We start from the raw sequence: 14,243 nt of genomic DNA on the forward strand, positions 1-14,243 counted from the left end.
ATTCTAAAACAGATTTTTATTTATTTTTATGTATAATAGTTTTTGATTTATCATGCAAAATGTTGATTAAATACCCGAGTACGGAACCCTCAGTGCGCGAGTCTGACTCGCACTTGGCCGGTTTTTTTTAGCAACTAGCATGGCTACGGAACGGCATATAAGTAGGTACCTTAGGTCCGTGTACTGCCTTCTGATAACCAGTTAATATTTTTTAACTGTAACAAGTTCTTTATACAAACTGCTTAGATATTATTATGAGATCGCCAGACGGTAGACAGTTTTATTTTCGGTTAACAAAATTAATTTAGATCAAGGGCCAGCCAAAAGTGCATAGGACTTGTTATAATCATATTGTAACAAGCCAAATGTTTCTGCCAGTGTCTTTGCTATTATTATATGGGGCGAGCGAATTTGATCACTATTTCTTCGGCGCTGTATCTTACTTCTTAATTGTAACGCATAGTAGGCAGGTGCGGAATTTTCATTGACGTTATTGTGTTATGTAAGTTTTTCGTTTCCTGTGACGTAACGGGCTTTTTCAACGTAATACACGTACTGATGTACTAACTAGTCACTTCTATGGCTTGAACCCTTCTCATTCTGAGAGGAGACCAGTTCTCAGTAGTGAGCCGGCGATGGGTTCATCATGATGGTGACTAACTACTAGGTGATGAAGTTAATGTGTATTTTCCGGGCTAAAAGTAACCTATGGCCATCAGAGGGATGAAAGATAGAGACCTATAGAGTGGCATAGGCTATTTTTACCCCGGAAAATCAGTTTCCACTGAATTTCCAAAAACCTAAATCCACGTAGAGTTCGCGGGTATCAACTACATAGTTTATTTATAATAAGTATAAATATGGATTAATTTCAACGAGTGTAATCATTTCTAATAAGTAGGTACTTATCACCTGTAGTTCCTACCTATCTAACGAATCTCACTTCAAATTCACTTCAGCCAAACAACAAGTGTAAATTAAAAATTTATAACACCCCCGACAAGTGAAGGTTACAGTAACTAGAAAAGAGCTGATAACTTTCAAACGGCTGAACCCATTTTCTTCGATTATAGCTAAGAACACTCTCGATCAAGTCAACTTTTAAACAACAAAAAACTAAATTAAAATCGGTTCATTAGCTTAGGAGCTACGATGCCACAAACAGATACACAGACACACAGATACGCACGTCCAAATTATAACACCCTTCTTTTTGGGTCGGGGGTTAAAAAAGTAAATCTGGAAGTTTTTAACCTAAAACTTGAGTAAAATTAAAAGTTCATTTCGAAATTCGTCACGTTTTATTTCTTTGGTAATCAATTTATAAGCACGTGCAGACGGCAGCCTCAGAGTTGCTAGTAGGTACATAGGTACCTATTCTTGTCGATTTTGTAATTATACAACATTGTGACGTCACGTGTTTTCCGACAAAGCCTTGGTACCTACCTATACCTAAATATATAGACATACCCAAGGCTTGCCTGTAGGGTATATATTATATAAGCTATATTATTGGTATTCAAATTCAAAATCAAATTCAAATTCAAAATGTTTTTATTCAATTAAACTTTTACAAGTGGCTTTTAAATCGTCAAAAAATCTACCACTGGTTCGGAACGCCGTTCCTACCGAGAAGAACCAGCAAGAAACTCGGCGGTTGCTCTTTTCAAGTACATACTCAATTTACAATAATATGCCATTCCACATTGGATTTGGACCACCAAGAAGAGATCAATGGTCAGTTTAATGAGATTTTCGAGGCACGGAGATAATAAAAGTCTAAATTCAGAATATGGGTGTTAAGTGTCGGTTATGGTCGGTTACCCATCCAGTTACTAATTTAGGTCAACGTTTTTTATATTAGCCGGCGTAACTTTCCGATTGTGGAACGTGTGGTATCTACGAGTAGTTGTGACAACGCATATCAATCGAATGCGATTGATAAGAAACGGTGACCGAAGTTGGTAACTGGATGGGTAACCGAATTTGGAGGTCCGAATTTCGCCCTTACGGTGCTACGGAGAGCACGTTAGGGTGCCGGCTAGTATCAATAACATCTCATTCACACTTCACACTACAATATTATAAAGGCGAAAGTTTGTGTGTATGTATGTGTGTATGTTTGTTACTGTTTCACGCAAAAACTACATAACGGATTTGGCTGAAATTCGGAATGAAGATAGATTATGCCCTGGATTAACACATAAGCTACTTTATATCCCGGAATATCAAAGAGTTCCAACGGGATATTGAAAAACCTAAATCCACGCGGACGAAGTCGCAGGCGTCAGCTAGTCCTCAATAGTCTGTTCATAATGGTAAATCTAGCCTCCCTAGGCTCCAAGCTTTCTATTATAATGTCCCACTTCTAACGCCTAAGCGATGCACACTTCACTTTTTACTTCTTTTGAAGTCATTTGTACCTACTCTTCAAAAGAATCGCTTCGTCAGTCTTCTACCTCTTAGGCGGTCCGCCCACGTCCGTCGATGACGGTGACCGATTTTTAACCCCCGACCCAAAAAGAGGGATGTTATAAGTTTGACGTGTGTATCTGTGTATCTGTCTGTGGCATCGTAGCTCCTAAACTAATGAACCGATTTTAATTTAGTTTTTTTGTTTGAAAGGTGGCTTGATCGAGAGTGTTAGCTAATCGAAGAAAATCGGTTCAGCCGTTTGAAAGTTATCAGCTCTTTTCTAGTTTTTAACCCCCTACCCAAAAAGAGGGGTGTTATAAGTTTGACGTGTGTATCTGTGTATCTATGTATCTGTGTGTCTGTGTATCTGTGTATCTGTCTATGGCATCATAGCGCTTAAAAACGAATGAACCGATTTTAATTTAGTTTCTTTTGTTTGAAAGGTGGCTTGATCGAGAGTGTTCTTATCGGTACAGACGTTTGAAAGTTATCAGCTCTTTTCTAGTTACTGTAACCTTCACTTGTCGGGGGTGTTAGAAATTAATTTACACTTGTATTATTCTGTGCTAACGCTGCGTTCAACTGTGGTAGGTACTAACCAAGGAAGTATTTGGTATTGCCCTATTGCTACTGCACTTTAGTCAACACTAGCCGATGCCCGCGACTTCGCCCGCGTGGATTTAGGTTTTTCGAAATCCCGTGGGAACTCTTTGATTTTCCGGGATAAAAAGTAGCCTATGTGCTAATCCAGGATATTATCTATCTCCATTCCAAATTTCAGCCAAATCCGTCCAGTAGTTTTTGCGTGAAGGAGTAACAAACATACACACACACACACACACACACACACACACACACACACACACACACACACACACACACACACACACACACACACACACACACATACAAACTTTCGCTTTTATAATATTAGTGTGATGACAGTAGGACCTACCAGAACCCACTTTGCTGCACTGCGTCGCAATGCAGTGATGCGAGTTTTGTATCAATCGATTCTCTCGTACTCTTGTAAATGTATCCTTACTTAAACAGTTCTTTAGAGTTATTTTTGCATGGGAAAGGTCATCTCAATTATTAAAATTGACAACAGGTATGCTAAGTAGTCTTTCTTAACTTGCACTGCTCTTAAGAGGGCTCTCTACGTCACTCGTTTGATACAATCGTAGTTCCAATTTCATTTGAATATTAAGCAACCAAAGTCCATGAAATTTTGCAGACATATTCTAGAAATTAATATCTATGTCTGTGGTTTTCCAGATTTCTGTTAAAATATTCGGTTTCAAAGTTACGCGGTCTTAAAAAATTTCATACAAATCTTTGAGCCCCTGTAATTTTAAAACTACATATTTTTTGAAAAATCTAAAACACCACAGACACAGTTATTAGTTTCTAGAATATGTCTGCAAAATTTCATGGACTTTGCTTGCTTAATATTCAAATGAAATTGGAACTACGATTGTATGAAACGAGTGACGGAGAGAGCCCTGTTAACACTATCTAGTTTAATAGACTCAATACAGCTGACGAGTAAGTTTAGCACGCGACATGTTGAGATAGCAAACGGGGTAGGGGGTGGGGACGCCTCGCGCACCCGAACAACCCCTTTTTTTCTCGTGAGGAAATACTCATGGATACCACAGCACCCGGGGAGGCACGGAGGCCATCGCCTGATGGCCAGGCTACGGGGCCAAACACGTTCGCGCAACCTAGCCAGCGGCGCCGGCTAAGGACTCTCCACAGGGGACCAATATAAACACACCGTCGGAGGCACACCACGAACACCAACATGCGCCTCCCGACTCGAGGACTGGTTTTTTTTCGCGCGATAGGCTCCCCGTGTCCATCGCTCAGCTCTTCTCAAGGGGGTAGGCGGCGGTCGTAGGTGCCTACGTCCGACCCTCCTACGACGCGGAGACCTCAAATCATCTTCTCTCATGCGCTCCGCCGCCTCCTTCTGCGCCATTACTTCCTCGTAGAAGGACCCGAACAACCCCTGCGCTAACTAGCTAGTGCGCGCTAACGCGGGAGACGACAGCGGGATTTACCCTGAGTACGGAACCCTAAGAAGCATACTCATGCAAGAACTAGAACTCAGAAAAAAGTTTACTTATTAAGTAAATAGTTAAATGACATTAATAATGAAATGTCAAGGATACATAGGTAAATAAGTCGAAACAATGTCAAAATATGTTAATGTGGCGTTAAAATTGTCGTGTTTAATTTATTTATTAAATTATTAAGTATGTGATTCGTTTTGTTTTTAGATAAAAATCAAATGAACATTATGTTAATGTTTTATCTAAAGATATTAAAATTCTGTGTGGCTGTATTGAAATGGTAAGTATTACGATCTTCCAAGTTCCAACGCTGCGCTTTCCGGTACATATCTAAGTTTCCGGTGCGATGTTCTAGCAGCTAGAGGCCCCAAGGTCTATCGGTTTTTGGGGTTCAGTACCTCAAAAGGAAAAACGGAACCACATATATATATGAATAACATATAGTAAAACCTATCATACGAGAATTATATTTATGGGATACCACGCGAACCACTAGAACTGTAATGAAATGAAATAAAATATTTATTTATTTGCTGAATATCAGTTGTTGAGTTCAAAACTATAACTAAGTAGCGACCTTCATAATCTACTTCAAAAGCATGCAAATATTTAGCTAATTCTTATCAGGAATAATTTGTACAAATAATCCTGATGAGACCAAAATAGGTAAGTGAATTAACTCACAGTGATAACGTAATATTTTTGGTTTCAGAGCGGTTAACCCAAGAATGAAACGCAATGAGTCCGTGAGGAGCGTTCAAAGGTTCAGTAGGGACCATCAGCGGCCGGCGTTGGCGCTGAGCTTTCGCCAGAACTCGCTTACGATCGGCTCGCTCGCTCAGCACTCCGCTTATCTTGCAGAGAAAGCCTACAAGGAGGAAACAGCGTGAGTAAATTGTTAACTCAAGACTGAAACGTCCAGCAAAAGAGGTGGAGTTGTCGGTGAGGGTGAAATTGCTTGCGGTGGCGTGCGGTGCGGTTGTAGAAAAAGGAGAGTGGAATACGATCAAACAGCTCTTCAGAGCACTCCACATGGAACGTGGCCTGCGATATATTTCTTGCGCTGAAGGTTACTTCCGCGACTTACGTCTGATAGTTTACATAGTCCAGCTGGGCGATTCAGAACACTTCGATTCGGTAAGTTATCGTTCGTTCGTTCGGTATCCGTTCGGTAACTTACCGAATCGAAGTGTTCTGAATCGCCCTGCAGATACGTATAAGTTGCGGTGGTCAGCCGCGTCCGATAATTTTTTTCTAGCTTTATAGTGAACTAGAGGATGCCCGCGACTTCGTCCGCGTGGATTTAGGTTTTTTAAGATCCCGTGGGAACTGTTTGATTTTCCGGGATAAAAAGTTGCCTATGTCAATTACAGGGACGCAAGCTACCTCGGTACCAAACATAAAAATCGGTTAAGCGGATAGGTTTTTGGGAATCCCGGGGAAACTCTTCGATTTTCCACGATAAAAAGTAGCCTATGTCCGTCCCCGGGATATAAGCTAACCCTGTACCCGTCAGAATCGCTTATAAGCTGTTGGGCCGTGAAAAGATAGCAGACAGACAGACAGACACACTTTCGCATTTATAATATCAGTATGGATTAAGCCATCGTCATGATGATACTACAAAGTTACGTAACCAAAGAACTACGGCAGCTAAGTGAACAAGTTGCACGTTCCGCAACTCACGTAAAAGACTGTTTTTACTTGGAAGAATGCCAAGAAAGAAACCCCCAATACAATTTTTAATATTATCTTAGATATAAATATGTCCAATCATGAAACTGTCTTAAAGCCGGTAAAATTTACTGAGGATAGCAGAACCGTTTGCTATTATTCCAAGTATTAGAAATTCAAATACCTTAAGTCAATGGTGGTTGAATCACAGGGGGTGTGTTCACAGGGGGTGGTTTTTTGACATCATAATGTCGGTGTCAAAAAAAGCAGCAAACCGCAAGGCATCCTCAAGGTCTTCAACCAAGCACTAGTCTATTAAAATCTTCTTCTTCTTCCAGCCCTTATCCCATGCTACGTGGGGTCGGCACAACATGTCTTCCTCTTCCACTCTCTTCTGTCATCCATCAACTTATCATCTACCCCTTTTATACGCATATCCTCTTTCACGCAATGCATCCACCTTTTCTAATGGTCGTCCTCTTTTCTTTTCACTAGTCTATTAAAATATTTTTTTTTTAAATCTCTCTGTAACAGTGCTGTCACGTAGCGGCTACTATAAAATATTATCGCATTGCTATCCTAGGAAGTAGAGCTTTAATTTAAGCTGACAGGACTAAATATGAAGTACTCTTCCACAGGGAAAGACGTGGCACTATCTACGAGTATGTATTTAGATCAGTTTTGACTTTCGTGCACGATTTAGGAATGGTGATTTAGAAACCTAAGCTCCTCCGAAATTCTCTGAAAGAATTATAGTTTTAGCTTCCAAACGAATTAAGTTAGAAAATAATGATAAATTAGATATTCAAGGAACAACAAAATTGATTAGCTTATAATATATTAAAAGCAGATCAATGCCCTATGCTTCGTATCCAGGAGTACCTACTTGATACCTACATATCCAGGAAAACCAAGCAATATGCACCACCACACCTAGGTGACCTAGGTCTTCATTACTTACCTATTAGATGGTTATCTTTACAAGATGAGCTTACGGGTAGTCGTCAAAAAATGTTCGCGAAAATATCCGCTTAACTAAACAGTCGGGCGAACCTATTTGTCATTTTTAACCCCCTTTATAGATATAATCTTTTATTTTAAAAGAGGGGTGTTATAAGTTTGACGTGTGTATCTGTGTATCTGTCTGTGGCATCGTAGCTCCTAAACTAATGAACCTATTTTAATTTAGTTTGTTTTTGTTTGAAAGGTGGCTGATCGAGAGTGTTTTTGCTATAATCCAAGAAAATCGGTTCAGCCGTTTGAAAGTTATCAGCTCTTTTCTAGTTACTGTACCTTCACTTGTCGGGGGTGTTATAAATTTTTAATTTACACTTGTTTGGTTCTACTGTAAACAAAATAAAGTTGAAACGAATTTTTTCTGTCAGATTTTGTTTATTTTTACCTACGTATCTTTTCACAAAGGCATGAAGTATCACTATACTTTATCTGAGATGGTGTGGTTATGTCATGCCTATTGCCTATTGCTTGCTGATTGGTTATTGCAGATTATTATAGCCAGTCAAATTGTTGTTTCTTGCGTATTGTTAACTTTCACTGAGTAACACCCGCTTCTATCCAGTATTAAATAATGAAATGGTTTCTGCAGCAGACCGAGGATATTTTTTTAGCTTTTCCCTTGGATATGGAACGATCCAAACGGTATGAATCAGCTTAGACGCAAGCTTGCGCTTTCCAGTTTCCATATCGATCATAGAATGATTTAGCCATAACACAACGCGCGATGGGAATTGCACTACTAAATATATTCATATACGCGTATACAAATAATTTATAAATGAAGGAATTGAATCGGTCATTTCAAAAACCACTTATTTATTAGTCAAGTTTTTCTCAAAAATACTTGTATTGGTGCAAAGCAAAAAAATTTTTTTTTTTCTTTAAATCTGGCTTTACTCTGATTAGCCAATGTCAAGTTTGTGATATTTTCAAGTTATTGAATTTATACAAGTATGGACTCCGTCTGCGCCGGCGCCCGCCGACATACGCGCGGCGCCCCTTTAGAGCGCTTCCCAGTCAGTTCCACCACCAAAAAACACCAACTAACACAAAAACCAGCCACTCTTAACAAAAAAAAAAACACTCCAAACAAGCACAGCACGCGCGCCAGCAAACGCCATCGCAGACGAAGTCCAAAGCAAATATTGCAGTGCGTTTTGTGAAACGAACTATGGGACGAGTCCATAAGCCGCGACTGACAGGTGCATGTTGCACAGGCATTTGCTTCTTCGCACAAAGACTTCTATGTCTGCGATGCGGCTTGCGGCTCGGACGTCCAAACTCCGAGCGCATTTAGTCGCGGCTGTCAGCTGCGTCCGTCTACCGCGTCCTATAGTTTGTTTCAGCCTTTAGAACCAACGTTGTCACCCTCGGCTGCGTTGGTGTCGTGCGTTCTGTTTCAACCTTTAATTACACCAAATAATATAGAAGCCACTTCATCAACTGTTGCTTAAAAGTAATAGGTACGATAGTTACGAAAAGATTTTTTGTTTTTCCAGATCGGATCCCAATAGTCAAGCACCAGCGGTTTCTTGGTTTAGGCTTGTAAGTATGCAAAAAAACTAATATACAGTGCACGGCAAACAACTTGAGCATTGACGCGATTGGCTGGCGAATGGCGGGTACACGCGATTGGTTGATCAGTCGGCGCGAGTGCACGCGATTGGTTGATATGTCGACTTTCGCTTCCCGGATTCGCCAACTTTCTCCCACTACGCCAAATTTCTTTCAGGTCCAAGTTGTTTGCCGGGCACTATAATACTTTTTTATAAACTAGCTAATGCCCCCGACTTCGTCCGTGTGTCGTTAAGTTCTTTCAGACATAAAAGTATCCTTTCTATAGCTCCATGATGCGAGCTATCTCATATCTGTGTGTCATTCATCAAGATCGGTTCAGCTATTGAGCCGTGAAAAAGTGAACATGACAATTACGCATCACTGCCCAGTACCCATGTAATAAAATAATGCGTATGTGTGTTTATTTATTAGTTCGTCCTTCAATCACGTCGCAACGGAGCAATGGATCGACGTGATTTTTTGCATAGGTTATTAGACCTAGAGAATGGAACATAGGCTGCTTTTCATCTCGGTAAATCAAAGATTTCTCACAGGATTTTTAAAACCTAAAGCCACGCGAAGTTACGGGCTTAACAGCTAGTTTCAACTTGTATTTTTATTATCTATGGATTTTTTCTAAAATGGCCCAATACAGTTCAGGTTCGCAAAGCCATGGGAGTTCATTCTGTTGTTCGCGGGCATCATCTTCGCCACCCTCAGCGGGCTGTTCGTGCCGGTGGGCGTCATCATCTACGGCGAGTTCACGTCGCTGCTGATCGACCGCACGGTGATGAACGGCACGTCTACACCGACCCTAACAATCGAGTGGTTCGGCGGCGGCAGGATACTGTGAGTTTTGTAGCTTATTTATATATTTATAGGACCCCTTACGTCTGAAAAAAAAACCAATCACAGCGTTATATGATCACTGGTTTGTCTGTCTATCTGAGCAATACAGAAAGGTCCAATGCAGTTCAGGTTCGCAAAGCCATGGGAGTTTATCCTATTGTTCGCGGGCATCATCTTCGCCTCTCTCAGCGACCACTTACGAAACGATATGTCTCCTCGTTTCTAATTTGAACCGCTAGGATATGGAACGCCCTTCCGGCATCAGTTTTCTCCTCCACTTTTAATATGGTAACCTTCAAGTCAAGAGTGAATAGGCATATTCTAGGTCAATATGCTCCATTTTAGGCTGGATCATAACTTGCCAGCAGGTCTGATAGTCTATATCTAATATCTATACAATTCACAAGTATTTTCTTTATGTGCAGTACAAACGCGAGCCGCGAAGAGAACCGTCGGGCGTTGTATGAGGACTCGCAGGCTTTCGGCATAGGATGCACCGTGTTCTCCGTACTGCAGTTCATTGTGTCGGCGATCAGTGTGGACTTGTTCAACTACGCTGCGCTTAGACAGGTGAGCATGATGTGGTTTCTTTTTCTTTCTTTCCTTCTTCTCTCTGGTCTGGTTTCGACACTTAAACGTTTCCGTCTGTTGAGCGTGCTTTGCCCCTTCCCGCCAACGCCTTCACGCCAGCCATCCAAGCTCGTTCCAGAAGCCGAGCAGACCGCCCAGATTGTCGAGCACTTCATGAAGTGAGGTTGGGGATCGCAAATGGCGTTCTGTGCACTCTAGGAGCACGTGCGTCAGTCTTTCATCGACCTCCCTGTACAGAAGACTGTCGGTGATAATAATCTGGTTCATCACTATCCTCAACCCATCGCCAACAATGAGCATGGAACTCCTCAGAATGAGAAGGGTTTGGGCTATAGTCCATAGTACGGATTGGCAGACTTCACACCCCTTTGAGATCTTATTCCACAGATTTCCTCACGATGTTTTCCTCACACTAAACGAAATCTCATAATCCTTTCAGCCGTATAAGCTAGCCACAAGAACGAAGCAATATTTATATTGAAGGTACATCCTTCATAGGTATAATTATCTTCGAATGAAGCGTACTCATATAATATGGATCGAACTTCACTTTGCAAGTTCATTTGATCATATAATATCTCATACTTGCGACTGGTCCGCGCGGGCTACGCTGATTCCAACCACTATTTCACACCCTTAGGGGTTGAATTTTCAAAAAATCTTTTTGAGACATCCGCTCGAAAAGGATTTTTGAAAATTCATTATAGCTGCCACCATGCCAAATTTCAGTTGTTTGAGATGTGCGTTGATTGATCAGTCAGTCAGTCAGTCAGTCACCGTTTGTTTTTATATATTCAGATGATGTTTTTCTTATATTTTCAGATTGATAGAGTAAAAAAAAGATTCTTAGAAGCCGTGCTACGTCAAGATATCACGTGGTATGACCTGAATACATCTATGAATTTCGCGACGAAGGTTTCAGAGTAAGTGCCCATTTCATAACATCTAGTCTGTACACGCCTTGTCAAGAGTTAAGCTAACTAAGCATCAAAGAGTGATGCGTAGAGGTATACAAGTGTAAATTAAAAATTTATAACACCCCCGACAAGTGAAGGTTACAGTAACTAGAAAAGAGCTGATAACTTTCAAACGGGTGAACCGGATTTTCTTGGATTATAGCTAAGAACACTCAATCGAGCCACCTTTCAAACAAGAAAAACCAAATTAAAATAGGTTCATTAGTTTAGGAGCTACGATGCCACAGACAGATACACAGATACACACGTCAAACTTATAACACCCCTCTTTTTGGGTCGGGGGTTAAAAATTTATAGGTAGGTAGCATAAGATTTATTGTCGTTCTGTTCTTCCTTCTTTGCAGTGACGTGGAGAAATACCGCGAAGGTATCGGCGAGAAAGTGCCAATGTTCGTGTATCTGGTGATGTCCTTCGTGACGGCTGTGATCATATCGTTTGCGTACGGCTGGGAGCTGACGCTGGTCATCCTGTCGTGTGCACCCATCATTATAGCTACTACTGCTATTGTGGCAAAGGTATGGTCTTAGACGTAAAGGTGAAACTTGTATATAAATTCTAAGGCTCAAGGCAGATGGTCAGAACTTGGACTACAACAGATAATGCAGTTTGGGCGTGGTTAGGTTATAGAACCTTCATACCGACTGCGTAGTACATGTGCAGTTAATCTTCAAAACTAAAATTAAAACAGAAAACTAACTAAATAAAAACTCGTAATAAATTACTAACACAGAGGCTTGTTGGGCACAGATAACAACTGTGCCCAACAAAAAAAGCTAAACTATGACAAAGAAAAAAAATTGTTTATGTCTTTATCACTTAGCTACAGAGCTTTTCCATAAACTTAGCTTGTTCTGACAATGTATTATTATTTTGATGTCGAGTCCATTTTGATTCTTTGTCTGAGTTTTGAACAGTCGATCGCTGGTGATTCGGCCACTGATACATTAATTATTCATCAAAAATGTATCGACTGCTTTATCAACCGGTATTCATCATCAGTCAAAGCTTGAAAGCTTGAACCGACGCTGATCGACGGTATTGATTTACTTTCGGCTGACCATGGGGGCACCTTAATGCGAATATGACGTTTGTTTAATTCTTCAGGTGCAATCATCACTGACTACTCAAGAGTTGAAGGCTTACAGCATCGCTGGGGTTGTTGCGGAGGAAGTGCTGTCAGCGATACGGACAGTCGTCGCCTTTGGCGGTGAAGAGAAAGAGATACAAAGGTACTAGAAGACCTCAAAGCTTTCTGGTATTCTGTTCCTCGAATCCACGAAATTTATTTGATTTTTGGGGTTCCGTACCTCAAAAGGAAAAACGGAAGCCTTAGAGGATCACTTTGTAGTTTGTCTGTCCGTCTGTCCGTATGTCGTGTCTGTCAAGAAAACCTATAGGGTACTTCCCGTTGATCTAGAATCATTAAATTTGGCAGATAGGTTGTTTTTATACAAGTAATGGACAAAATCTGAAAACCGTGAATTTGTGGTTATATCACAAAAAAATGTTTTTTTCGAAAAAATTAATTTACTGAATCAAATAGGTATAGATGGCGCTATACCTATTTGATATACTTATATCTTGTTCGATGGTACGGAACCCTTTGTGTGCGAGTCCGACTCGCACTTGGCCTGTTTTTATTGGTTATTACTACTCGTTTTTTATATTTATTGACAGATACGAAAAACGCTTACATCCGGCGAAGAAAATGGGCATACGGAAAGGGGTGTACTCAGGGATAGGCAGCGGCGTGATGTGGCTAATCATCTACGCCACATACGCGCTCGCCTTCTGGTACGGCGTGGCCCTGATCCTGGACAGCAGGCACGAACCAAACCCGGTCTATACACCCGCTGTTCTCATGATTGTAAGTGCATTATACTTAGGGTTGCCACCTCCCAGTTCTTCATTTACGGGTTACCAGCTTCAAAAATACGGGATTTCGATTTTTTTTGCGGGATACAGTGTCTTACTACTTTTTTTAAATACAGGTACTTATTGTTTGAAGAAACAGTTTTTTTAAAAGCTCTTCATTTTCTGAAATAAATGTATAAAAATCTTTGCATGTTAACTTAACAGATGTCATACATTTAACTTGTAATTCCGCCTTCACAGTCTCAATATTGAGTCGATTTCGCCTACGCGGATATATTTTTACGGGACAAAACGTCAGGTTTTGGTTTCGCCAGCCAGCTCCGGCTGAATTTGTAAAAAAAAAATACGGGTGCTTTATTTTCGCAATTACGGGTTTAACTGTATTATCATACCCCAAATACTCGCTTCCGCCAAAGTGCTGATCCTGACGTGATCCTATAAGGGTTCCTTTTGTCCTTTTGACGTACGAAAGAAATATTTGTTGCCAGGTATTCTTCAGTGTGCTCCAAGGTGCCCAAAACGTTGGTCTAACGGCTCCACATCTCGAAGCGATGGCCAGCGCTCGGGCATCAGCGGGAGCGATATTTGCCGTCATTGACAGGAAGCCCACTATTGACAGTCTTTCGGAAGAGGGCAGCAAGCCTGTATTGGATGGGAATATGGAGTTAAGAGACGTGTACTTCAGATATCCCGCTCGACCAGATGTTCAGGTAAAAATATAATCCATACTTCCATATCTCTACTAACATTATAAATTGTCTGTCTGTCTGCTGACTTTTTACGGCCCAACAGATTAACCGGTTTTGATGAAAGGTACTGAGTTAGCTTACATCACATACTTTTTATCCCGAAAAAATCAAAGAGTTCCCACGGGATCTTAAAGGCCCATCCGTTTAACCGATTTATATGTTTGGTACAGAGGTAGCTTGCATTCCGGAAATAACATAGATAACTTTTCATCCCGGAAAATCAAAGAGTTCCTACGGGATTTAAAAAAAACTTAAACCCACGCGGATGAAGTCGGTCATCATCTAGTATAAGTAATATAATGCAAATAACGATGAGTGTTTTTAAAGAAAATATCGGAGTCATTAAAAGACTTCATAAACTAGGTTTCTGTGATAATGATTTTAAACAAGAACTTTAACTTCTGTGTCTTCTTTCTATAGGTTCCAAGATTTTGGGCTGGGCATTTGATAAGTTAGTTAG

General features: G+C 40.7%; 1 protein-coding gene across 4 annotated transcripts in view; it reads left to right on the plus strand.

Moving 5' to 3' along the window:
• Positions 1–14,243, plus strand: part of LOC123876243 (multidrug resistance protein homolog 49-like) — a 30,822-nt gene that overhangs the window by 4,813 nt on the left and 11,766 nt on the right. For 3 of the 4 annotated variants that reach the window (XM_045922432.1, XM_045922433.1, XM_045922434.1), the window contains exons 2-11: positions 5,206–5,379; positions 6,806–6,829; positions 8,684–8,729; positions 9,397–9,590; positions 10,016–10,160; positions 11,004–11,104; positions 11,503–11,674; positions 12,264–12,388; positions 12,837–13,026; positions 13,523–13,744. In XM_045922432.1, coding sequence (XP_045778388.1) covers positions 5,222–5,379; positions 6,806–6,829; positions 8,684–8,729; positions 9,397–9,590; positions 10,016–10,160; positions 11,004–11,104; positions 11,503–11,674; positions 12,264–12,388; positions 12,837–13,026; positions 13,523–13,744 — 1,377 coding nt within the window. In that variant the 5' untranslated portion in view covers positions 5,206–5,221. The remainder of the gene's footprint in view (positions 1–5,205; positions 5,380–6,805; positions 6,830–8,683; positions 8,730–9,396; positions 9,591–10,015; positions 10,161–11,003; positions 11,105–11,502; positions 11,675–12,263; positions 12,389–12,836; positions 13,027–13,522; positions 13,745–14,243) is intronic. The other variant, XM_045922435.1, reaches the window with a different exon arrangement.

The sequence above is a fragment of the Maniola jurtina genome, chromosome 21 (genome assembly GCF_905333055.1).
Source record: "Maniola jurtina chromosome 21, ilManJurt1.1, whole genome shotgun sequence".
Classification (NCBI taxonomy): domain Eukaryota; kingdom Metazoa; phylum Arthropoda; class Insecta; order Lepidoptera; family Nymphalidae; genus Maniola; species Maniola jurtina.